This window comes from Rosa chinensis, chromosome 5 (assembly GCF_002994745.2).
Source record: "Rosa chinensis cultivar Old Blush chromosome 5, RchiOBHm-V2, whole genome shotgun sequence".
Classification (NCBI taxonomy): domain Eukaryota; kingdom Viridiplantae; phylum Streptophyta; class Magnoliopsida; order Rosales; family Rosaceae; genus Rosa; species Rosa chinensis.
In genome coordinates, this window is record NC_037092.1 from 81467966 (window position 1) to 81491547 (window position 23582).

Genomic DNA, 23582 nt, shown 5'->3' on the forward strand with positions numbered 1-23582 from the left:
ATTCTGGTTGGCGTTGATCTGTTAACAATTGTAGTTTGAATTCTCCACATTTCATCGATGTTTAATTGAGGATTAATCTATTTTGTACTTTTGTTTCTCTCAATGTGTTTCCTGGACGATGCATTATTTTTACTTTTCGTACATGTTAATTTTATTTTCATTATTGAAGACTTTGGTGCTATGTTTGTTTTAGACTCTAGCCATTATGTTGTTCTAGCTAGTGTCCAAACATTAAGTCCCGCTTAATTCTCCATATTCCTGATTTTTGTACTCAATTCATTTTGATTTTTTTATATACCTCTGAGCTTGGTAAGTGTTATTTTCATAATGTTTGCTTACAGCTTATGTTAAGTATATCATATATGCATTATGCCACTACTCCCCAACTAAGTTATAACTACATTTCTACCTATCTAGTTTCCTGATTTGTTTAAAGGCAGAAATATCACTTTGGTCATCGAACTATGCTTCGCTCGACACTTTGGTCATCCAACTTTTAAAAACTTCACTTTGGTCATCGAACTATATCACTGTATATCACTTTGGTCATTCCGTCTGTTTTCTCCATTTTCTCTGTTAACTCCAAGGGTATTTTGGAGATGAAAAGTTTTGCCCGCCATTTTGATAACTTCATTCAATTTTTCCCGCCTAAACATAAAATTTCATCCAATTTTGCCAACTTTTTCCTCCTTTTATAATTCCTTAATTTATTAAATCAATCTTTTTCTTCCTCTTATATTCCCTCATTTTGAATCATTCTTTGACTCACTCATTTTTCTCCATTGTATGCTTTTATTACTGATGATGAATGCATGAATAATGGTCACGTAAATGCTTAGAATAACAGTAAAGCTAACATAGTTCAAAACTATGTATCCCAACTACAAATTACATAAGCATTCCATACCATACTAACATAAAACACTACTATACCAAAATGACCCGTCAAATTTTCAGAAAATATTCAATCCTAATTGTTCAAAGAGTTATCACAAAATGCCCTATTTTGATCAAAGAACCTGAAGACACAGTTTATGGAAGAAAAAAAAAAAAACAACACTTTTAAGGTCTCCAAATAGGCTTGCTTGCATTCTCAGTTGACATAGAATTCTTAGGATTTCTGAATGCAACTTGCTTCTTTGGCCTCCTTGTTACAGGATCAGTGTACGTCATAGAGAAGGAAGCTAAGAATGATCCAATAGGTTGAGAACTTCTTTGAACTGGAGGAATTTCTTGTGAGAAATTTAGAGGTGATGGAAGTGGTTGCGATGAAATAAAAGGTGCTTTCGCAAGTGATTGTTGAGATGGAATCTCATGATGCTCCTGTTAATAGAAAAACACATACGATAATTTAATCAATTCATAACTAACACTCTCACATGTATGAATACAATGCATATCATGACAAAGTAGTCAGAATAACATTCACATAAAGAAACAAGGCAAGAAACAAATTCAACAGTAAGGGACAATTCAATTCCCTAATTAAATTAGGTATTGCCATTGGTTGCAGACAATGAGAGTAGTGTATGAATTAACTAGATATTAAGGACCACTGGGCTCTCCCATATTCCACAAATAAGCATGGAGGAAAGGTTAATATTCTATAATTAACTCCCGACTCAGAGCAATCCCATTTAGAACAAAAACTATAGTTCATTGGCATGATGTAAAACAAAAACAAGTCAAATATCACAAAAGAAGCATCAGTCATTGGCATTTAAGCTTTGATATTATGATTTTGAGTAAAACAAAAGACCCATTTAATTTCGTGCAATGGCCGAAAAACCTGATTTTACATTTAAGCTTTGACATTCTCATTTTCTGAATGATTACCTCATCATGAACATTTTGAGAACTATGTCCATTAGAATTGCCACATTGTTGAGCATTCTGCATTCTATGTTCATCATTTGCATTGCCATCTTGCTGAACATTTTGAGAACCTTTTTCATTTGCATCGCCTTGTTGCATAAACAAAGCAAGCAATTCAACTTTGATTAAACAAAGCAAGCAATTCAACTTTGATTAAACAAAGCAATCCAACTTTGATTAAACAAAGCAAGCAATCCAACTTTGATTAAACAAAGCAAGCAATCCAACTTTGATGCAACCAATTGAAAATAAAACATTGATCCATCATTGAAATCAAGAAACACTCTTGTGAACCCCGACTCTGACTCTGCAACCAAGTTTGGCATATATATATGATCCTTCTCTAGGTGAAATTTTTGGGAAAACGAAGTGATGGGCTGTGTATATGCCAATTTCTACAAACAAATGCCATAAACAAAACACAATTGCCCCAATTTTTAAGGAAAAAAAAAATTCAGCAAATCCCTAATTCCCAAACACTGCTACACGAGCACAACACAAAACCCATAAAGATTAAGGCTATACAAACAATAAAAAGAATCAAGGAATCAATTACATACCTTTGTAGGTGAGTGGCTCTCCATCAATTCGAAAATACCTCCAGGTACTTGGTTGATTTTCCATCAATACTAAACTTCAAACAATGATAAATGTTTATTAGATTCTCAACCCAAAAGTTATATGCCAACTTAGAGATCGTGTATAATCTCACTCACCTTTTCAAAGGTTTTGCTTTGTGGCTTGAAATCTGATCAACATAGAGACTGAGAGGAGAGAGAGACATAGAGAGAGCGTGAAAATCTTTTGGCTGAGAGAGAGAGAGAGAGAGAGAGAGTACGGTATATGTTTGACCCGTAGTCTCAGACTCTTTTTTAATTGGATTGACACATATAGCCCTGCCTATTAGACGCGTGAGAATCAATTGCCACATTTAAACGGAGAAAACAGACGGAATGACAAAAGTGATATACGGTGATATAGTTTGATGACTTTGACCCGTAGTCTCAGACTCTTTTTTAATTGGATTGACACATATAGCCCTGCCTATTAGACGCGTGAGAATCAATTGCCACATTTAAACGGAGAAAACAGACGGAATGACCAAAGTGATATACGGTGATATAGTTTGATGACCAAAGTGAAATTTTTAAAAGTTGGATGACCAAAGTGTCGAGCGAAGTATAGTTCGATGACCAGAGTGATATTTCTGCCTTGTTTAAATTTGGAATGTTCATACCAGAGTGCATATACATGAAGAAAACTAATATATTGTCCGTGCATCTATAAACTTTACAATGGACCGAACAATCATTCAATCCAAGGAAGAGTCCACTAGCGATGGCTTATTCCATCCATTGTAAAGTCCACTGTTTCCGGATTTCATTCTCCTTCACAATCCCTATTGGAAAATATCCTTGTAGTTCTCGACACATTATTTGGTCATCTTTTTCCCCCCAACATTTGATGAAGAAGAATCGTGCAAACCCAAAAGCCCAAATATGAACTTGCTATAGGTGTCTGCACCACTCCACACTGAATCAGAATCTCCCAACCCTCAAATTGTGCTCTCACTCCACTTTCACCTCTAGCCAGAGCTCCATCGGTAAGTTTTTTCTTAGTTCAAAATGTTTCAGATTCTGCTCATATTTGGTTGTTCTTTATTGGTCTTATATAGAAATAATCCAGAAGTACCAAAAATACTCAAATCAGTTTCAATTTCATTCTATTTGGGTCTCATGTTGATATTTTTGTTCTTGAACACATATATAACAATTGCAATGAAACCAGAACAGGAAGAGTAAGTAATGAGTCAAAAAAGGAAAACTAGTAAATATGTAACCTTAACTACAAAAATGACTCTGTGTTTCCCATTACTCACTCAGTAATGGAGTTCAAGCTTCTTCTTCTTCACCTTCTCTCTCTTACGAGCTCTATATCACTACGAAAAACCCAGACCCAATTCTTTGTTCTCTCTCTTATTTTCATGGCGCCCAGAAAGTCTCTTCCTTTAGTGGTTTTAGCATTTGGAAACACAGTGTTACAGCTCCAAACAGTAACTGTCCATTAGTGAATCAGGTTCCAGGTCTCTTTAAATCATCATTCTCATAAGCTAGCCTGTTTTGAAAACACTCGGCTAAGCCCAAACCCGAAAGCCCAAATATGAGCTGCTATATATATATATATATAGGTGCCTGCAACACTCCACACTGAATCATAATCTCCCAACCCTTAAATTCAGCTCTCACTCCACTTTCCTCTATTTCTCTCTTCGCCTCCAGCCGGAACTCCTAAGCTCGCCTCTTCATCTCCACATACGTCGTCGTTTTGCTGGACCAGCCTCCCATACGGCCATACCAGAGCTCTATCGGTTAGTTTTTCTTAGTTCAAAATGTTTCAGACTCTGCTCATAATTTGTTCTTCTTTATTGGTCTTATCTAGAAATTCACAACTACCAAAAATACTCAAATCGGTTTCAATTTCATTCTATTTGGGTCTTATGTTGATTTTGCTCAAGCGGCCTGTTTTTGTTCTTGAACGCATGTATAACAATTGCAATGAAAGTATGAAACCAGACCAGGAAGAGTAAATTTTCTTACTTCAATTTTTTTTTTTTTTTTTTTTTTGGGTCTAAGTAATGAGTCAAAGTCGGAAAACCAGTCAATATGTAACCTTAATTTGCAAGTTCAAAGCTTTTGCAGTAGTTTTACTAGTCAAATATGCAAAGTCTTAATATTTGGTTGGTTTGCTGCAGATTTTTTTGTTGGGAATTGTTGTCAATGTTGCACTGCGTCGATCTCCCCGAAGATGTTCTAGTGAAGATTCTGTGCCGGTTGCCGGTCAAATATTTGATCCGCTTCACCTGTGTGTCGAAACGGTGGCGTTCTGTTATCACTTCTGACCCTCAGTTTGCCAAATCCCACCTCCAGCTAGCATTACAGCAGGGAACCCTCCGTCATAGAGTCCTCACCTCTGCCTATTATTTCTACTTTGAGTTAGCCACACCCTACCATGATGTACCCACTCGATTTCACTCATTTGAAGATAATTCTTCAGTCAGAACTCTAACGTACCCAACAGAGGAGAATAATTATCCTCATATACTTGTTTCCTGCAATGGTTTGGTTCTTCTAGCTGAACCCACTACCAGTCAATTTAACTTGTATATCTGGAACCCAACAACCAGATTTTCCCGCAAAATACCTCATCTACCAGAAAGCGACCTATTCTCTATAAGTCTTGGTCATGTTTCAGCCACAGATGACTACAAAGTTGTCCTAATACCGCTTTCTGGTAGTTCTGGTCATGTTTACTCACTCAGAGAAAAGATTTGGAAAGTTGTTGAAGTTCCTCCTTCACACAGCTGGCGTAGCCGTGTGGGGACTTATTCAAATGGAGCAATTCATTGGGTCAACTACCGCATGCCAGAGAATTCTGAGAGAGTTATCTATGCTTTTGATTTGGCGAAGGAGGAGTTCGGAAAAGTAGCATTGCCTGATTCATTCCAAAATGGATATGATATGAATGGGAGAACGATAAGAACTCAGGTTCATTTAGGAGGATGCCTTTGTGTATCTTTTAATGCCGATCATGGGCTTATTGAATTCCCTATTGAATTCTGGGTCATGACAGAGTATGGTGTGCCTGAATCTTGGGTTAAACTCTTTCAGTTTGAGGTAAGGGATTTACGAAAAGTCTCTGCACACTCAGACTATGGTTGTAGTCCTATTTTTGTGACAGAAGGCGGCACAGTTTTGATGAAATTTGCTGGCAAGATGGAGTTTTTTAAGATCGAACGCTCCAAGGAAGGGAAGCTGGTCTGCAGCTGTCGATATAGGCTTGAGGAGGAGGTGCATGGGTGCATGTATGTGGCTCAAGCGACTGTATATGATGAAACTCTAGTTTCGATACCCGAATGATGATGGTGAATCATGGGGAACGAGGACTCGTGTGATGAAACTCTAGAGGCAGAACAGAGATGAAGAGGGAGTGCTATCTGTATACAATGCTGTTTTATGGTTTAACAACCATAGTTTGAATCATTCCTTCTATTTTGTTTCTCTCGTTGTTTTCGGTATGTTTATTTGTAATTGAGTAGCCAAAAGTATGAAGTATGGAGCCCTGTTATTACTAGATAAAAGATGATGATTGTTTATGGTTGCTCTAAAGCCCGGCCGTATGAATATTTAATTATTTATGTTTGTTCTAGCTTTTGCATTATGTGCTCTCCATAGATGTTTAATTTAGTATCTGTTTTCTGTGATTCTGTCATTTCTGTTTAGAGTGTTTGTAATTGAGTGACCAAAAGCTATGAATTAGTATGAAGCATGGTGTTGATGCCACAGCTAGAATTGTGAGCAACTACACATGTTAAAAGTCCAACATTCATGTACAAATGACAATGATACGTGAGAAGACTAAAAGAGAGAGAAGAGTGAGAGAGTGATTGATTACTTGCTACAATCTATTTGATTATTTGCATTGTGCATCTATAATATGTAAGTATGATGTACTGGCATTTCTTATGGATTAATAGAAATTAATGACTATTCTGGTCCTGGTTTATATTTGGTTAATTTTGCTTGAATTTAACGACTGGCATTTTTTAAGGGTAGCTAGCTATTAAACTTGACATCAGTATTTTGGCAAATATGAAAGATAATGTACCCTCAATCAGGTTGGTTTTGGCTTCGTCCCTTATTTTCTTTTGATCTTTAATAAAATCATGAATAGGGATAAGGAGTTTGCCCTTATTTTGCTTCTATATAAAATAAAGAGTTAAAAACAATTTACACTCAAATTGTACAAGACAAAATATTTGTTAGGGAATTACAAGATAATATAGAGCTCAATCAAGTTGTTGATTCACACGTCTATGAAGCATGAAATATACTTTTGAATAAACTTGTTTCATTAGGATATAATTACAATCAGAGATGCACATAATTATTAGTTTTTCAAAGTTTTTCTCATATGAGTATTTTTTGAAAGAGTTTCTTTATAAATAACTATTTAAATTTGGATTCTTCACCGCACATGTTTAATCAAGTATCCAGCCTTGTGGACCTAGTAGGACGCTCTGCTAGGGTTGTGGTGCGGAGACCCTTCTTGTTCGTCGTGACCTATACCTACTCCATTCATGGAGAAAATTTCAGGCTTTTGCCTCTTCATCTTCGTCTTCGTTGTCTTCGGAGGCAATGTGTCTGGTGAGCGGAGTTTGGGTGCTGCTGGGGTTGTGTCGGTGGGCCAACTTACTATTGGTACACCATCGGAGGTAGGTAGTGATTACTGGAAGGAGTGGGATCCGGGAAGCAGCCCCGGTGATCTCAGGGTTTTGGGGCGAGATCTCGCTGTAGATGCGGTGGTAATTGGTACTTGGCTAGATCGATGGTTGAAGGATAAGGGCGGTGGGAACCCGGTTTCTTCTTCTGCTAGTGGGTTGGGATCTTCATCTACTTTGGAGGGGATCGGTGGTATCTCTCTACAATTTCGGGACTACGACGCTATTGGGACGAGGCTGAAGAACGTCGGATCCTGGTGCGAGGTGAGGGGATTGGGTTCTAGTGGCGATGGCCCAGAGGTGGTGTCGGCTTGTTGGGACTTCATTGGCGGCGATTTGTTGGTCGACGATGGCTATAGCTGTTTGGTAGTCTCCTCCATTACAGGTCTTAGGGATGCGTCCGACGGCGCTGCTATCCAGATCATTGGCATCAAGATCCGGATCTGGGATCCGGGTGGAGTTTGGTTTTGGACTACGGTCCACAATCTTTGTTGGGCTTTTTATGATTCGCTAGAATGGAGTGGGCCTCCTGTGATTTACTAGTATTGGATCTAGGACCCAATTCTATGGTATTTGTCCGTGAAAGATTGTCTGCCAACATGGCCATGTTCTGACACCCTTGGCCGACTTTGATCTTTAGGTGGGAGAGTGCCTTCATTCCGATGCCAAGTTGATTTTTGTCAATTTGTGTATTGGAGTTCGATGGGTAGTCAAACCACCGACTACTCAATTCACTACACGGCTGCAATATGTAGTGTAAAATCAGCGCTGCGTCTCGACGTTGCTGCTCTTGCGTTATTAAGTTCTTATATTTCATATGTATTTTTCTTTTCGTACTGTTTTATTCCCTTCATAATGTATTTTGGCATCGTATCGTTGTAATTTTTCAATTTCAATAAATTGTTGACCTCATTCGATTCAAAAAAAAATAGCAAGCCTTGTGTTTCTGTTATTTGGTGTATATTGTTTGTGATAGTATGGGGTATGAAGTTTTTATTATTATTAATTTATTACTGATAATCTTGTTTGACACTCTTTATAAATTATAATGGTTTATTTTATGTAAGATTTAAAAATTCAATTTTATCCAGTAAAGTGTTGACACTCACTTGTTCATGATACTCATAACCTATTGAAAATGTTTCTTCCAAAGAATCAAAATATCAGGCCTGGTATTTATGAGGGATTTGGCCTCCTCATCCTTCTCTGTCACTATGTGAAAGCTTTAATTGAAAAAAAAAAAAAAAATTAAAAAAAAATTCAGGAGAGTTAAAACCAGGCCTTCCATAGATCCAAACAAGAGGAAACCCAAACCTAAACCCAAAAGCCATGACATGAGATTAGCTACAGGTGTCTCTCCCTCACTTTCACACCGAGTCATTCACCAACCCCTTATTAAATCATTCACCAACACTTATTAAATCAAGGTTCACACCCCTCTATCAGTTCTTGATATCAGAATCAGATCACATCAGAATCCATAATCTCTCAAACTCTAAATATTCATCTTTCTCATTTCTGCTCTGTAAGTTTTCTTTGCTAAATTATTCCTAGTAGTGAATTGATGAGTTGGAATTCAGAACACTAGCTTATGCATGCTACTCATAAATCCCACTATTTCTGCAAGTTTAAATCTTTTGAGTCTTACTCTATTGTTAGTTAATGAAAGTTTCGATTTTCAGTTTGTGTGCCATGTCAAAGTGTGTGATATTTCTATTGAAATGAAACCACACAGCCAGAGGAACTTCAAAATTTCAAGTCTTTTAAGTCCAGTGATGAGTCGAGTTTTAGTCTTTTATTCTTCTAATTCCAGATGCACCAGAGCTCAAGTCTTCATTTACTCATTTGTTCACTATTAGTTTCTCAATGTTCTTTTAATTTTAATCTGGCTTTATTCTAGGGAGATCTTGCCAATGTCAGAGAAGAAGAAGAAGAAGAATGTTGTCTTTGATCTCCCTGAAGATATTATTGTAAAGATTCTATGTAGGTTGCCTGTCAAAACTTTGATTCGATTCACTTGTGTGTCAAACTTTGGCGTTCTATAGTAATCTCTGACCCTCAGTTTGCTAAATCCCAACTCAAGCTAGCATCTCAGCAGAAAGCCCTCTGTCATAGATTTCTAGTCAGCATCCTCTCTCTACTTGAAGCCCATATCCAGTGTCGATGCGACTTCTTAGATTCTTCAGTAAAAAAGGCAGCATTGTCCCAACTCCACACTAAGTTTCGAACCTTAGATTTGGAAGCGCCCACTCAATTTGGAAATGCTTCTTCGGTCAAGATTCTCACCTCCCCATTTGAGGGGCTTGTCAGGCCAATGGCTACTTGCAATGGTTTGGTAATTCTAGGTGATGTCCATTGTACAAACTTGTCTATCTGGAACCCTTCAACTGCATTCTTCCGCAAAATACCTGATCCAGGTATTTGGGCAAAAATGACAACCAAGAATGGAAACAGAAGATGGGCAGTTTTTGTATGTTGTGGTTTTGGGTATGTGTCAGCAACTGATGACAACAAATTTGTTATTCTATTCCATGATTTACCATTTTTTGTTGGGTGTTCACATTTTCTCAGTGAGAGATAATTCATGGAAAATTGTTCAAGTCCCAGGCATTCATGACGACTGGATCTTCAGCAGCAAGGGGGTTCTTTCAAATGAAGTACTCCATTGGATCACTGGGAACAAAACTAATGAGCTAGTTATCTCTGCTTTCGATTTGGCTGAGGAGGAGTTCCATAAAGAGTCGTTGCTATTCCCTGTTGAGAAGTTAAACTAAAACCAAGAACCAACCTACCCATTTCAGCACTGTACCCCAACTGCTGTCTAAAGCTAATGCCCAACTTATTTTTGTCCACGAACAGATGAACAAAATGGCCAAGCTGATTAAGCAAATTCCAATCGCCTGTTACCGGCCATCGAAAGTAGCCACAGCCACAAGGCCTTCTAGACTTGAATTGGGTTCACCTCTTCTATGTTAAGAACAGTACCATCATCCCCGTAATTGCTTAGAGTTCCTTGTCACAACAAAGGGCCTCATAGCTCTCCAAACCAGTCTTCTCCAACCCCGTCTTCTTCTTTCTTTTGTAGTATATTGCAAAAGATAGAATTCGGTAAATATAGTATTCTAATCAGGCAATTTTGTATTGCCAGGGAAATAATTGACGTCGATTCTTTGCAACAAGTTCCATCTTTACGCTTCATTTTCTATTTCTCTTTGCTTCCATTACTACGCACTAATCATGGAATGGCTACGCATAGGAGAAAGACAGTACGTGAAGGGGTTTAACTATTTTTTTTTTTGCTAGAGTTAACGGCAAGTTAACTGAGGTTTAGACAAAAAATAAAAAATTGATGGAAGAGTGATGTGTTAATTGTCAGGACCCTTAGATTATATAGAGAGTTCAGATTTTATGAAATTGAAGTAAATTCACACTCTCCTCACTTTAGAGGAGTCGGATCCCATTTGTGATCCGTGGAAACGGATAGAACTGGGGTGTTTAGATGGATGCCTTTGCATACACTCTCTGAATACTAAAGCTGGTGGGGATATTGAAGTCTGGGTGATGAGAGAATACAGAGTACTTGAATCTTGGATCAAACTCTTTAAATTTAGTGTAGACGATATTCCAGGTGTGTTTGTTTCACAAATTCCTTTGTTTCAATTTTTCGTTTCGGAAAGTGGTACTGCTTTCATCAATTCAGATTTCAAGGAGCTGGTCCGAATTGAATGCCACAAAGAAGAGAAGCCGGTTTTGAGTGGCCGGTATAAGATTGAGAAGTGGGAGCCCTTGAATTTAGGTTTATGGGAAAAGGAGGATGCAAATTTTTTTTCGGTGATGTTTTACGATGAAACTTTAGTTTCAGTTCCTGAATGATTATGGTGAAATTTGGACAAAGGAACGGGAAATCCAACAAGGCCGTGAAACTATCATCTGGTTCTGAATTGTTGGTGTTTCTGATTTAACCAATTTGGATTCTCCACCATTCACTCTCAACTGAGTAGCAAGCCTTGTGTTTTGTTTCTCTCTTTGTTCTGTTTTTTTGTGTATTTGTATTTTGTTTGTAATTGAATGACTTAAAACTCTGATGTATGAAGCATTATTACCACTGTTAATGCATGAAGGTATTGTGATGAGAAAGTATGGTGCGGACTATCTATACTTATTGAATTATTGGTTCCTTGACAGGAGTGAGAAGAATAATGAAATTCGGTCAATGAGCCATGCCATGGTTTTGAATGTGATATCTATATTCAAAATGCTTATTATTGGTTGTTGTTCGGCTGGAATTATAATAGTTGGAATCTTCAGACATCATAGTGTATATGCATGTGTACGGAAATTTTGTTATGATGTTTAACAAATTAAATAGCGTATATTTGAAAAGCGTCACAAGATGTCACTTTTTGTGAAAATCCTAATATAAAATTTTGATACTAGAACCCGAAGACCCTAACCCAAAATGTCACTTTTGGGTCCTAATTGTCCATGGTAGTTAGGCCATCTCCAATAAGGAGGGCTATAGGTAACCTTTGGCCATTTTTGCTAAAAAATGAACTCCAATAAGGGAAGGTCCAAAAGGCTAGAGGTGGAGAGGTGGGTGGAGAGAGCTACATTTAGCCCTATGGTTGGCCCTTTAGTCCTTGGTGAGACCCACGGAAAATCAGCCAAATCTTCCTCTTCTTCATGCAATACTTAAATCCAATGGCTCATAATTATGCAACCAATTATATCCAATGGCTCACAATTAATGAGTATAATTATACATATTCACAACTAGCCGTTGGCTTCATAATTGTTTTTTTTTGTATCATGTTATAATTATAATGGTGAAAGTAATTTATTTATGAAAATTTTTAATTGCATTTCAAGTGCATTTTTTTTTAATTTATTCATTTTATATCATGTTAATGAAGTTTATGTAATATTTTATTTATGAAATAAATGGTGAAAGTAAAGTAGAATTAAAGTACACTTTTATTCATTACAATTGAAACAAAAAAGCCACACAATAAAAGTTAAAGCAAATAAAAACAAGTCACCCATTAATAAAAAAAATAAAACAAACTAAGACCCGAGCATTATGAATTGTTCATGCTAGAAGGGAGGCTAATACAGCTGCACATATGCTGGCAGCGTTTGCTGCTGAGTCTGACCAAGTGTTCTTTTGGTCTAATACTCCATCATTTCTCCAAGATGTAATTGATTCTGAAAAATGTACACCTTAATCTTTTTATCAGTTATCAATAAAGTCTAACACCATTCAACTCAAAAAAAAAAAAGACCCGAGCATTATGACATGACAATGAAGTGGCACGTGGCACTTAAAAAACTTATCAGAAAATGTTATTAAAATATTAGTCTAAATTAATTTTAGTCTAAATTAAACTATTATTAAAATAAAATAAAATCATAAAAATTAAAAAACATAATGTAAAATCATAAAATACTTGATAGGGCTAAAATTTAGCCATCCCTTACTGGAGATGGTTCACTTGTTCATGAATAAAAAATAATATTTTTGAGGGCTAAATTATAGCCCTGACCCCAATATAGCCCTCCCTTATTGGAGATAGCCTTATATCTTACTTGCATAATGTGGCAATGTGCTATTCTTTATTTTCCAACATCCTTTGCATTCATCCTAGTTTGCTGGTATCTCTTTCAGTCGGAGTATTTATGAAAAATCTCTCTGAAGATGGTTGCCATGACAAAACGCCCCTCCAACCTGAAATGGCATCGTGTTCTTGCTTTTGGCCAACGAAAACCCCAGACAAAACGCCCCTCCACCCAAGTATCCTTCTGGAATGATAATTGGACAGGTCTTGGTGTTCTGTCTGCTATAGCCTTGAAGCCTATTCCTCCCAATCTTAAAGGGCTCAGAGTGTGTGATGTTCTTGGTGATGGTGGATGAGATTTACACTAGGTGCAAGAATTTTTATCTGAGGATGTGAAATTAAAAATTTTGAGTCTGCATGTAGGAGGTATTCGAAGTGGTGATGACACGATCATATGGAGGTTATCTCAGAATGATAATTTTTCTGTTAAATCCGCTTATCACTCTCTGTTTTTGACTTTGGAACCTCAACCATGGCCTTGGAACTTTATTTGGAAGCTTCAAGTTCCTCCTAAGGTGAAAACCTTTTTATGGACCCTTGTGCATGATAGATTGTTAACGAATGAAGTCAAGGTTCGTAGAGGTTTGGCTATAGATACTCGTTGTCCAAGGTGCGGCTTCCCGCTTGAATCCTTGGACCATCTCTTCAAAGGCTGCACTATTTCTATGAGGATTTGGTATGCCCTCCATCCTACAAGTGAGTTCTCTTCCACTTACACCCTTCCCTTTAATGATTGGTTGCTTATCAATTTAAAGTTCTATGTGAGAATGCAATATGAGGTTCCTTGGTGTTGCTATTTTGCTATGGGGCTTTGGTATATATGAAAATGGAGGTGCAGCATCATATTGGATCATACTTTTAAATTTCCAATTTGGCCTTCTTTAATTATTCATCAGTTTACCAAAGAATATTTAGAAGCAAATAAGATTACACATGCTAAACCTTCACGACAGGTGGCTCAACTGTGTTGGCATTTTCCGCCTCAGGATTGGCTCAAGTTAAATGTTGATAGCAGTTTGCATAAAAATACTGGGATTATATGTGCTGGAGGAGCCCTTCGAAATGATAAGGGTGAATGGATGAATGAGTTTTCTGCCAAGTTGGGCATTGGTCAAGTTGTTGAAGCTGAACTTTGGGGGCTTCTGAAAGGAATTGAAATGGCTTGGCAGAATGGTTGTCGACAGTTGAAAATAGAAATGGATTCACTTGTTGCGGTCAAGTTGGTTCTCTCTCCTATTGATCATCTCCATCCTCTTTATAGTATTGTGGCAAGTTGTCAAGAGTTTTTGAGTAGGGATTGGAATGTGTCCCTTACCCATGTTTACAGAGAGTGTAATTCGGTGGCTGACTTGTTAGCAAATATTGGGCATGGCTATGAGCCAAGCTGCAGATTCTTTAGCTTCCCTCCTGCTGATGTCGTGCCTCTTTTGGAAGCTGATCTATTGGGCTTGTCTAAGCCAAGATTATTTGTGATTTAAGTTTTGTCCTTAGCCTTCGGGCATCCTTGTAATCAAAAAAGTATATCATATATGCATTATGCCAACTAAGTTATAACTACATTTCTACCTAGCTAGTTTCCTGATTTGTTTAAATTTGGAATGTTCATACCAGAGTGCATATACATGAAGAAAACTAATATATTGTCCGTGCATCTATAAACTTTACAATGGACCGAACAATCATTCAATCCAAGGAAAAGTCCACCAGCGATGGCTTATTCCATCCATTGTAAAGTCCACTGTTTCCGGATTTCATTCTCCTTCACAATCCCTGTTGGAAAATATCCTTGTAGTTCTCGACACATTATTTGGTCATCTTCTCCCCCCCCCCCCCCCCCAACATTTGATGAAGAAGAATCGTGCAAAAGGCTGTCTTCTTTTTGTGTTGAGAACACTGGGCTAAGCCCAAATATGAACTTGCTATAGGTGTCTGCACCACTCAACACTGAATCAGAATCTCCCAACCCTCAAATTGAGCTCTCACTCCAGTTTCACCTCTAGCCGGAACTCCCATGGTTTAGCTCGCCTCTCTTCAAATACGTCGTCGTTTTGCTGGACCAGCCTCCCATACCAGAGCTCCATCGGTAAGTTTTTTCCTAGTCCAAAATGTTTCAGATTCTGCTCATATTTGATTGTTCTTTATTGGTCTTATATAGAAATAATCCACAACTACCAAAAATACTCAAATCAGTTTCAATTTCATTCTATTTGGGTCTCATGTTGATATTTTTGTTCTTGAACAATGAAACCAGAACAGGAAGAGTAAGTAATGAGTCAAAAAAGGAAAACTAGTAAATATGTAACCTTAACTACAAAAATGACACTGTGTTTCCAATTACTCACTCAGTAATGGAGTTCAAGCTTCTTCTTCTTCTTCTTCTTCACCTTCTCTCTCTTACGAGCTCTATATCACTACGAAAACCCCAGACCCAATTCTTTGTTCTCTCTCTTATTTTCATGGCGCCCAGAAAGTCTCTTCCTTTAGTGGTTTTAGCATTTGGGTGGTTTCTGATCAGCACCACAGCCATTGTTAAAGAAAACCCAGAGGCAAAAGCCCTCATTTCCTTCAAAATTGGGCTTGAAAACCCAGAAATTCTCAGCTCATGGAGAGATTCCATTCCAGTCTGCAACTGGGTCCGCGTCTCATGAAAACTAGTAAATATGTAACCTTAACCACAGAAATGACATTGTGTTTCCAATTGATGGATAAATAGATAACACATATCTACATCCCAAGGTTTTTCGCCTTTCCATCTCTCTCAGTAATTCTGTTGCCACAGAAAGTTGTTTGTTTGTGCAAAGGCCATTCAATAAAATAGCGTACGTTTGAGAATCTGGAAGTTGGCCATAAGCTTGCATCCTAATGAACAACTTCTGTGCATCTTGTATTCTCCCAAATTTTGCACAAACCATCCATAAGTGTGTTATACGTAACAGTATTTGAAACCAGTCCCTTACAAGACATTTCCTGAAAAAGAGTCGCAACATCTTCAATCTTTTCATGCTTACAATACCCGTTTATCAATTCAATATGTTACAACTCCAAACAGTAACCGTCCATTAGTGAGTTGTGAGTAATGATATCAGGTTCAATGTCTCTTTAAATCATCATTCTCATAAGCTAGCCTGTTTTGAAAACACTCGGCTAAGCCCAAACCCGAAAGCCCAAATATGAGCTGCTATATATATATATATATAGGTGCCTGCAACACTCCACACTGAATCATAATCTCCCAACCCATAAATTCAGCTCTCACTCCACTTTCCTCTATTTCTCTCTTCACCTCCAGCCGGAACTCCTAAGCTCGCCTCTTCATCTCCACATACGTCGTCGTTTTGCTGGACCAGCCTCCCATACGGCCATACCACTACCAGAGCTCTATCGGTTAGTTTTTCTTAGTTCAAAATGTTTCAGATTCTGCTCGTAATTTGTTCTTCTTTATTGGTCTTATCTAGAAATTCACAACTACCAAAAATACTCAAATCGGTCTCAATTTCATTCTATTTGGGTCTTATGTTGATTTTGCTCAAGCGGCCGTGCGTGGGGGCGCGTGTTGCCTGTTTTTGTTCATGAACGCATATATAACAATTGCAATGAAAGTATGAAACCAGACCCAGGAGGAGTAAATTTTCTTACTTCAAATATTATTTTGTTTTTTGGGTCCAAGGTAATGAGCCAAAGTCGGAAAACCAATCAATATGTAACCTTAATTTGCAAGTTCAAAGCTTTTGCAGTAGTTTTACTAGTCAAATATGCAAAGTCTTAATATTTGGTTGGTTTGCTGCAGATTTTTTTGTTGGGAATTGTTGTCAATGTTGCACTGCGTCGATCTCCCCGAAGATGTTCTAGTGAAGATTCTGTGCCGGTTGCCTGTCAAATATTTGATCCGCTTCACCTGTGTGTCGAAACGGTGGCGTTCTGTTATCACTTCTGACCCTCAGTTTGCCAAATCCCACCTCCAGCTAGCATTACAGCAGGGAACCCTCCGTCATAGAGTCCTCGCCTCTGCCTATTATTTCGACTTTAATTTAGTAAGACTCTACGATGATGTACCCACTCGATTTCAATCATTTGAAGATAATTCTTCAGTCAGAACTCTAACCTACCCAACAGAGGAGAATAATTATCCACAAATAGTTGTTTCCTGCAATGGTTTGGTTCTTCTAGCTGAATCCACTACCAGTCAATTTAATAACTTGTATATCTGGAACCCATCAACCAGATTTTCCCGCAAAATACCTCATCTACCAGAAGGGGACCTATTCTATGTAAGTCTTGGTCATGTTTCAGCCACAGATGACTACAAAGTTGTCCTAATACCGCATTCTGGTAGTTCTGGAAAGTTGGAAAGTTGTCCTAATACCGCATTCTGGTAGTTCTACAAAGTTTACTCACTCAGAGAAAAGATTTGGAAAGTTGTTGAAGTTCCTCCTTCACACAGCTGGAGTAGCCCTGTGGGGACTTATTCAAATGGAGCAATTCATTGGGTCAACTACTGCACGCCAGAGAATTCTGAGAGAGTTATCTATGCTTTTGATTTGGCGAATGAGGAGTTCGGAAAAGTAGCATTGCCTGATTCATTCCAAAATGGATATGACATGAATGGGAGAACGATAAGAACTCAGGTTCATTTAGGAGGATGCCTTTGTGTATCTTCTGATGCCGATCATGGGCTTATTGAATTCTGGGTCATGACAGAGTATGGTGTGCCTGAATCTTGGGTTAAACTCTTTCAGTTTGAGGTAAGGGATTTACGAAAAGTCTCTGCACACTCATACTATGGTTGTAGTCCTATTTTTGTGACAGAAGGCGGCACAGTTTTGATGAAATTTTCTGACAAGATGGAGTTTTTTAAGATCGAACGCTCCAAGGAAGGGAAGCTGGTCTGCAGCCGTCGATATAGGCTTGAGGAGGAGGTGCATGGGTGCAAGTATATATCTCATGCGACTGTATATGATGAAACTCTAGTTTCGATACCCGAATGATGATGGTGAATCATGGGGAACGAGGACTCGTGTGATGAAACTCTAGAGGCAGAACAGAGATGAAGAGGGAGTGCTATGTGTATACAAATGATGTTTTATGGTTTAACAACTATAGTTTGAATCATTCCTTCTATTTTGTTTCTCTCGTTGTTTTGTTTATTTGTAATTGAGTAGCCAAAAGTATGAAGTATGGAGCCCTGTTATTACTAGATGAAGACATCCTTTTATGATGATTGTTTATGGTTGCTCTAAAGCCCGGCCGTATGAATATTTATGTTTGTTCTAGCTTTTGCATTATGTGCTCTCCATAGATGTTTAATTTAGTATCTGTTTTCTGTGATTCTGTCATTTTTGTTTAGATTGTTTGTAATTGAGTGACCAAAAGCTATGAATTAGTATGAAGCATGGTGTTGATGCCACAGCTAGAATTTTGAGCAACTACAAATGTAAAAAGTCCAACATTCATGTACAAATGACAAAGATACGTGAGAAGACTAAAAGAGAGAGAAGAGTGAGAGAGTGATTGATTACTTGCTACAATCTATTTGATTATTTGCATTGTGCATCTATAATATTTAAGTATGATGTACTGGCATTTCTTATGGATTAATAGAAATTAATGACTATTCTGGTCCTGGTTTATATTTGGTTAATTTTGCTTGAATTTAATGACTGTCATTTTTTAAGGGTAGCTAGCTATTAAACTTGACATCAGTATTTTGGCAAATATGAAAGATAATGTACCCTCAATCAGGTTGGTTTTGGCTTCGTCCCTTATTTTCTTTTGATCTTTAATAAAATCATGAATAGGGATAAGGAGTTTGCCCTTGTTTCGCTTCTATATAAAATAAAGAGTTAAAAACAATTTACACTCAAATTGTACGAGACAAAATATTTGTTAGGGAATTACAAGATAATATAGAGCTCAATCAAGTTGTTGATTCACACATCTATCAAGCATGAAATATACTTTTGAATAAACTTGTTTCATTAGGATATAATTACAATCAGAGATGCACATAATTATTAGTTTTTCAAAGTTTTTCTCATATGAGTATTTCTTGAAAGAGTTTCTTTATAAATAACTATTTAAATTTGGATTCTTCACCGCACATGTTTAATCAAGTATCAAGCCTTGTGGACCTAGTAGGACGCTCTGCTAGGGTTTGTGGTGCGGCGGCCCTTCTTGTTCGTCGTGACCTATACCTACTCCATTTATGGAGAAAATTTCAGGCTTTTGTCTCTTCATCTTCGTCTTCATTGTCTTCGGAGGCAGTGCATCTGTTGAGCGGAGTTTGGGTGCTGCGGGGGCTGTGTCGGTGGGCCAACTTACTGTTGGTACACCATCGGAGGTAGGCGGTGATTACTAGGAGGAGTGGGATCCGGGAAGCAGCCCCGGTGATCTCAGGGTTTTGGGGCGAGATCTCGCTGTAGATGCGGTGGTAATTGGTGCTTGGCCGGATCGATGGTTGAAGGATAAGGGCGGTGGGAACTCAGTTTCTTCTTCTGCCAGTAGGTTGGGATCTTCATCTACTTTGGAGGGGATCGGTGGTATCTCTCTACAATTCCGGGACTACGACGCTATTGGGACGGGGCTGAAGAACGTCGGATCCTAGTGCGAGGTGAGGGGATTGGGTTTTGGTGGCAATGGCCTAGAGGTGGTGTCGGCTTGTTGGGACTTCATTGGCGGTGATTTGTTGGTTGGCAATGGCTATAGCAGTTTGGCAGTCTCCTCCATTGCAGGTCTTAGGGACGCGTCCGACGGCGCTGCTGTCCATATCGTTGGCATCAAGATCCGGATCTGGGATCCGGGTGGGCTTGACAAATGGAGCCGGATCTGGGATCCGGGTGGAGTTTGGTTTTGGACTACGGTCCACAATCTTTGTTGGGCTTTTTATGATTCGCTAGAATGGATTGGGGCTCCTGTGATTTACTGGTATTGGATCTAGGACCCAATTCTATGGTATTTGTAAGTGAAAGATTTTCTGCCAACATGGCCATGTTCTGACACCCTTGGCCGGCTTTGATCTTTAGGTGGGAGAGTGCCTTCATTCCGACGCCAAGTTGATTTTTGTCAATTTGTGCGTTAGAGTTCGATGGGTAGTCAAACCACCAACTACTCAATTCACTACACGGCTGCAATCCGTAGTGTAAAGTCACAACGTTGCTGCTCTTGCGTTATTAAGTTCTTATATTTCACATGTACTTTTCTTTTCGTACTGTTTTATTCCCTTCATGATGTCTTTTGACATCGTATCTTTGTAATTTTTCAATTTCAATAAATGGCTGACCTCATTTGATTAAAAAAAATAAGTATCAAGCCTTGTGTTTCTGTTATGTGGTGTATATTGTTTGTGATAGTATGGGGTATGAAGTTTTTATTATTATTACTGATAGTCCTGTTTGACGCTCTTTATAATCGTTTATTTTATGTAAGGTTTAAAAATTCAATTTTATCCGGTAAATGTTAACAAATTGTTACTCGTTCATCATACTCATACTATTGAAAATGTTTCTTCCAAAGAATCAAAATATCAGGCCGTGGTATTTATGAGGGATTTGGCCTCCTTATCCTTCTCCGTCACTATGTGAAAGCTTTAATTGAAAAAAAATAATAAATAAATAAAAAAATCTCAGGAGAGTTAAAACCAGGCCTTCCATAGGTCCAAACAAGAAGAAACCCAAACCTTTTTTTTTTTGACAAGAAGAAGAAACCCAAACCTAAACCCAAAAGCCATGACATGAGATTAGCTACAGGTGTCTCTCCCTCACTCTCACACCGAGTCATTCACCAACCCTTAATAAATCATTCACCAACACTAACTAAATCAAGGTTCACACCCCTCTATCAGTTCTTGATATCAGAATCAGATCACATCAGAATCCATAATCTCTCAAACTCTAAAGATTCATCTTTCTCATTTCAGCTCTGTAAGTTTTCTTTGCAAAATTATTCCTAGTAGTGATTATGATGCACGGATACGGCAATTTGGCCTCGTATCCCGTATCGATCCGGGATACGGGTACGATACGGCTTGGATACGCTTGGATACGCTCGGATACGCGGATCCAGATTGGATACGGTTTGGATACGTCAGTATCCTTTGCGGATACGTAGTATGTAAATAAACCGGATACGCCGCTTGGTCATTCACTTCTCTTCTCATCTTCTTCGCAAGTCACAGACTACAGATCAATCAGACTTGTTCTTCTCTTCTCCTCTTCTTCGATTCACCTGGAACTTGGAGGTTGGAGCTTCAATTAGGCTCGCTTCGTCACGTTCTCCCCTCTCTTCTTCTTACCCATATGAATTTGATTGCTTCTGTGATGGTACAAGTTCTTCGATTGGTTTTAAGGGTGTGATGCTTTCATGGGTTTGATGATAAAAGGATAAGGATGAAAGGATTTATGGGTTTGATTTCTTTGATTCGACCAGAAAGGTCTGATGCTTTGGTTATATGGGTTTGATTGCTTCGATTCGACTAGAAAGGTCTGATGGTTCTGGTTTTTTTTTTTTTGATGACAATCTGATGGTTCTGATGGTTTTATGGGTTTGATGCTAAAAGGATAAAGGATATTTTAATACCTTTTTAAAAAATATTAGTTGTCGCCACTCATAGTGATGTTAGGATTCGGAAGAACATAAGTATAAAATATATATATATATATATATATATATATATTATTTAATTGACGTATCCTTCTCGTACCCGTATCCAACTATATTTCAGATTTGCCGTATCCACGTATCCGATCGTATCGTATCCAGATACTCGTACCCGTATCAGTGCTTCTTAGTGAATTGATGAGTTGGAATTCAGAACACTAGCTTATGCATGCTACTCATAAATCCCACTATTTCTGCAAGTTTAAATCTTTTGAGTCTTACCCTATTGTTGGTTAATGAAAGTTATGATTTTCAGTTTGTGTGCCATGTCAAAGTGTGTGATGTTTCTATTGAAATGAAACCACACAACCAGAGGAACTTCAAAATTTCAAGTCTTTTAAGTCCAGTGATGAGTCGAGTCTTAGTCTTTTATTCTTCTAACTCCAGATGCACCAGAGCTCAAGTCTACATTTACTCATTTGTTCACTATTAGTTTCTCAATGTTCTTTTAATTTCAATCTGGCTTTATTCTAGGGAGATCTTGCCAATGTCAGAGAAGAAGAAGAAGCAGAAGAATGTTGTCTTTGATCTCCCTGAAGATATTATTGTAAAGATTCTATGTGTTAGGAAATCAATCATGTTAGGAAAGTAATCCTAAATATCCTCTGTATGATCTGTAGATATCCGTTACTTTTGTACTCCTTTATTATAGCTTGATTATAGGATAAGTGAGATTAGTTACCTTATGAATATAGGTTTGTACCCTCTATATGTAATCTGTATGTAATCGACAATGTATCAATGCAATATCATCTCTTCAGCCTATTGGTTTCTCATTCTTTCATGGTATCAAAGCAGGACTAAAATCCTGACTCCATAGCCGCTGCACCTTATCTTTCGTGCAACAAATTTTCTTCTCATTACGTTGTAATCTATATCTCGTACAACAATCCTTGATCTCGTTTCCATGGGAAATCAAAATTTCAGATCATTTTTCATTGATCATTCTAATCATCCGGTCTTGGTGATAGTGTTCAACCAACATAATCGACCAAACCAATCTAATCGGCAAAACGGTTCCTCCGGTTTTAGTCCTCTCTCTGAGCAACAACTTCAACAAGTTTTGGCTATTTTGGATCACAAAGTATCTGATGATTCTTTTAATCATCAATCACATTCAGCTACCATCGTTGTTAGGAGCAGCAAGCCCAATCAGTCTAATTCACAAGCCAATGCTACTGTAAATAAACCAGGTTTATCTAAGATCGCTTCCCGCAACTGGATCATTGACAGCGGGGCAACAGATCACATCTCTTCATCTCCTAAATTATTCTCGCATAAAAGTAAAAATTGTTCATTGCCTCCTGTGTTATTACCTAGCGGAGAGAAGGCTAATATTGTTGCAAAAGGATCATTGCCTCTGAATTCTGTGTATTATCTGCGTGATGTATTATGTGTGCCTACATTCAAAGTTGATCTGTTATCGGTTAGTCGTCTGACAAGGGGCTTGAATTGTTCAGTGACATTTTTCCCATATTGGTGTGTTTTGCAGGATATGGCTACAAGGAGGATGATTGGTTTGGGTAAGCAGCGTGATGGATTATACTACTTGGTAGCATTGGCAACGAAGAAAACCTTGACCAATTCCTATTCATCACCAAACCATCTACCAGCCTGCAACCTCACAACCTCCTCTACTAATCTCTTGCATAGCCGTTTAGGTCATGTTTCTCATTCCCCGTTAAAATTCATTGCTAAGAATTTCTTAAATCTTTCAGTTCAGCCTATCGATGCTTGCCCTATTTTTCCTTTGGCTAAGCAACATCGCTTGCCATTTGGTGTTAGTTCCATTTCATCTGAAAAACCGTTTGATTTAATCCATTGTGATATTTGGGGTCGATATAAACACTCTTCTCTTTCTGGTGCTCATTACTTTCTAACTATCGTTGATGATTATACTCGTTTTACTTGGATATTCTTGATGAGACACAAAAGTGAAACACAATCACTTTTGAAGCATTTTTTTAGTTATGTGTCTACTCAATTTTCATCACATATTAAGACTTTTCGAAGTGACAATGGTGCTGAATTTCTCTCCCTCCAATCTTTCTTCAAGGATAATGGTGTTATTTTCCAACATTCCTGCGTTTACACGCCTCAACAAAATGGGGTAGTGGAACGCAAACATCGTCACATTTTGCAAGTTGCACGAGCTTTGAAAT

The 23582-nt window shown here is 38.1% G+C and overlaps 3 protein-coding genes across 6 annotated transcripts; 2 read left to right on the forward strand and 1 right to left on the reverse strand.

The window, feature by feature from the left end:
* Positions 1-858: 858 nt before the first annotated feature.
* LOC112167575 lies at positions 859-2755 on the reverse strand. 4 transcript variants are annotated; one of them, XM_024304614.2, is made up of 4 exons: positions 2592-2755; positions 2436-2504; positions 1837-1964; positions 859-1323 (listed from the first exon to the last, which is right to left on the reverse strand). In XM_024304614.2, exons 2-4 carry the CDS (start codon positions 2497-2499, stop codon positions 1063-1065), a joined length of 453 nt encoding a protein of 150 aa, XP_024160382.1. In that variant the 5' UTR covers positions 2500-2504; positions 2592-2755; the 3' UTR covers positions 859-1062. The 4 variants fall into 4 exon arrangements, 2 of the variants coding, with proteins under 2 accessions (XP_024160382.1, XP_024160381.1); XM_024304613.2 differs by having other exon boundaries at positions 2436-2509; positions 2592-2748; XR_005800061.1 differs by lacking the exon at positions 1837-1964.
* A 1325-nt stretch (positions 2756-4080) lies between these two features.
* On the forward strand, positions 4081-6041 carry LOC112165740 (F-box/kelch-repeat protein At3g06240-like). Its single transcript, XM_024302365.2, has 2 exons — positions 4081-4243; positions 4628-6041. Exon 2 carries the CDS (start codon positions 4653-4655, stop codon positions 5790-5792), a length of 1140 nt encoding a protein of 379 aa, XP_024158133.1. The 5' UTR covers positions 4081-4243; positions 4628-4652; the 3' UTR covers positions 5793-6041.
* A 10539-nt stretch (positions 6042-16580) lies between these two features.
* On the forward strand, positions 16581-17753 carry LOC112164220 (F-box/kelch-repeat protein At3g06240). The gene is made up of 2 exons (XM_024300447.1): positions 16581-17036; positions 17145-17753. Exons 1-2 carry the CDS (start codon positions 16581-16583, stop codon positions 17751-17753), a joined length of 1065 nt encoding a protein of 354 aa, XP_024156215.1.
* The last annotated feature ends 5829 nt before the right edge of the window (positions 17754-23582 follow it).

Bases quoted from the DNA above. Each gene is read 5' to 3' on its own strand.
- LOC112167575 (XM_024304613.2), bottom strand. From the start codon at position 2,659: ATGTCTCTCTCTCCTCTCAGTCTCTATGTTGATCAGATTTCAAGCCAC. The intron at 1,965-2,435 runs GTATGTAATTGA...TTATGCAACAAG, and splicing joins AGAGCCACTCACCTACAAAG to GCGATGCAAATGAAAAAGGT. The intron at 1,324-1,836 runs GTAATCATTCAG...TTCTATTAACAG, and splicing joins CTCAAAATGTTCATGATGAG to GAGCATCATGAGATTCCATC.
- LOC112164220 (XM_024300447.1), top strand. From the start codon at position 16,581: ATGTTGCACTGCGTCGATCTCCCCGAAGATGTTCTAGTGAAGATTCTG. The intron at 17,037-17,144 runs GTAAGTCTTGGT...GCATTCTGGTAG, and splicing joins CAGAAGGGGACCTATTCTAT to TTCTACAAAGTTTACTCACT.
- LOC112165740 (XM_024302365.2), top strand. From the start codon at position 4,653: ATGTTGCACTGCGTCGATCTCCCCGAAGATGTTCTAGTGAAGATTCTG.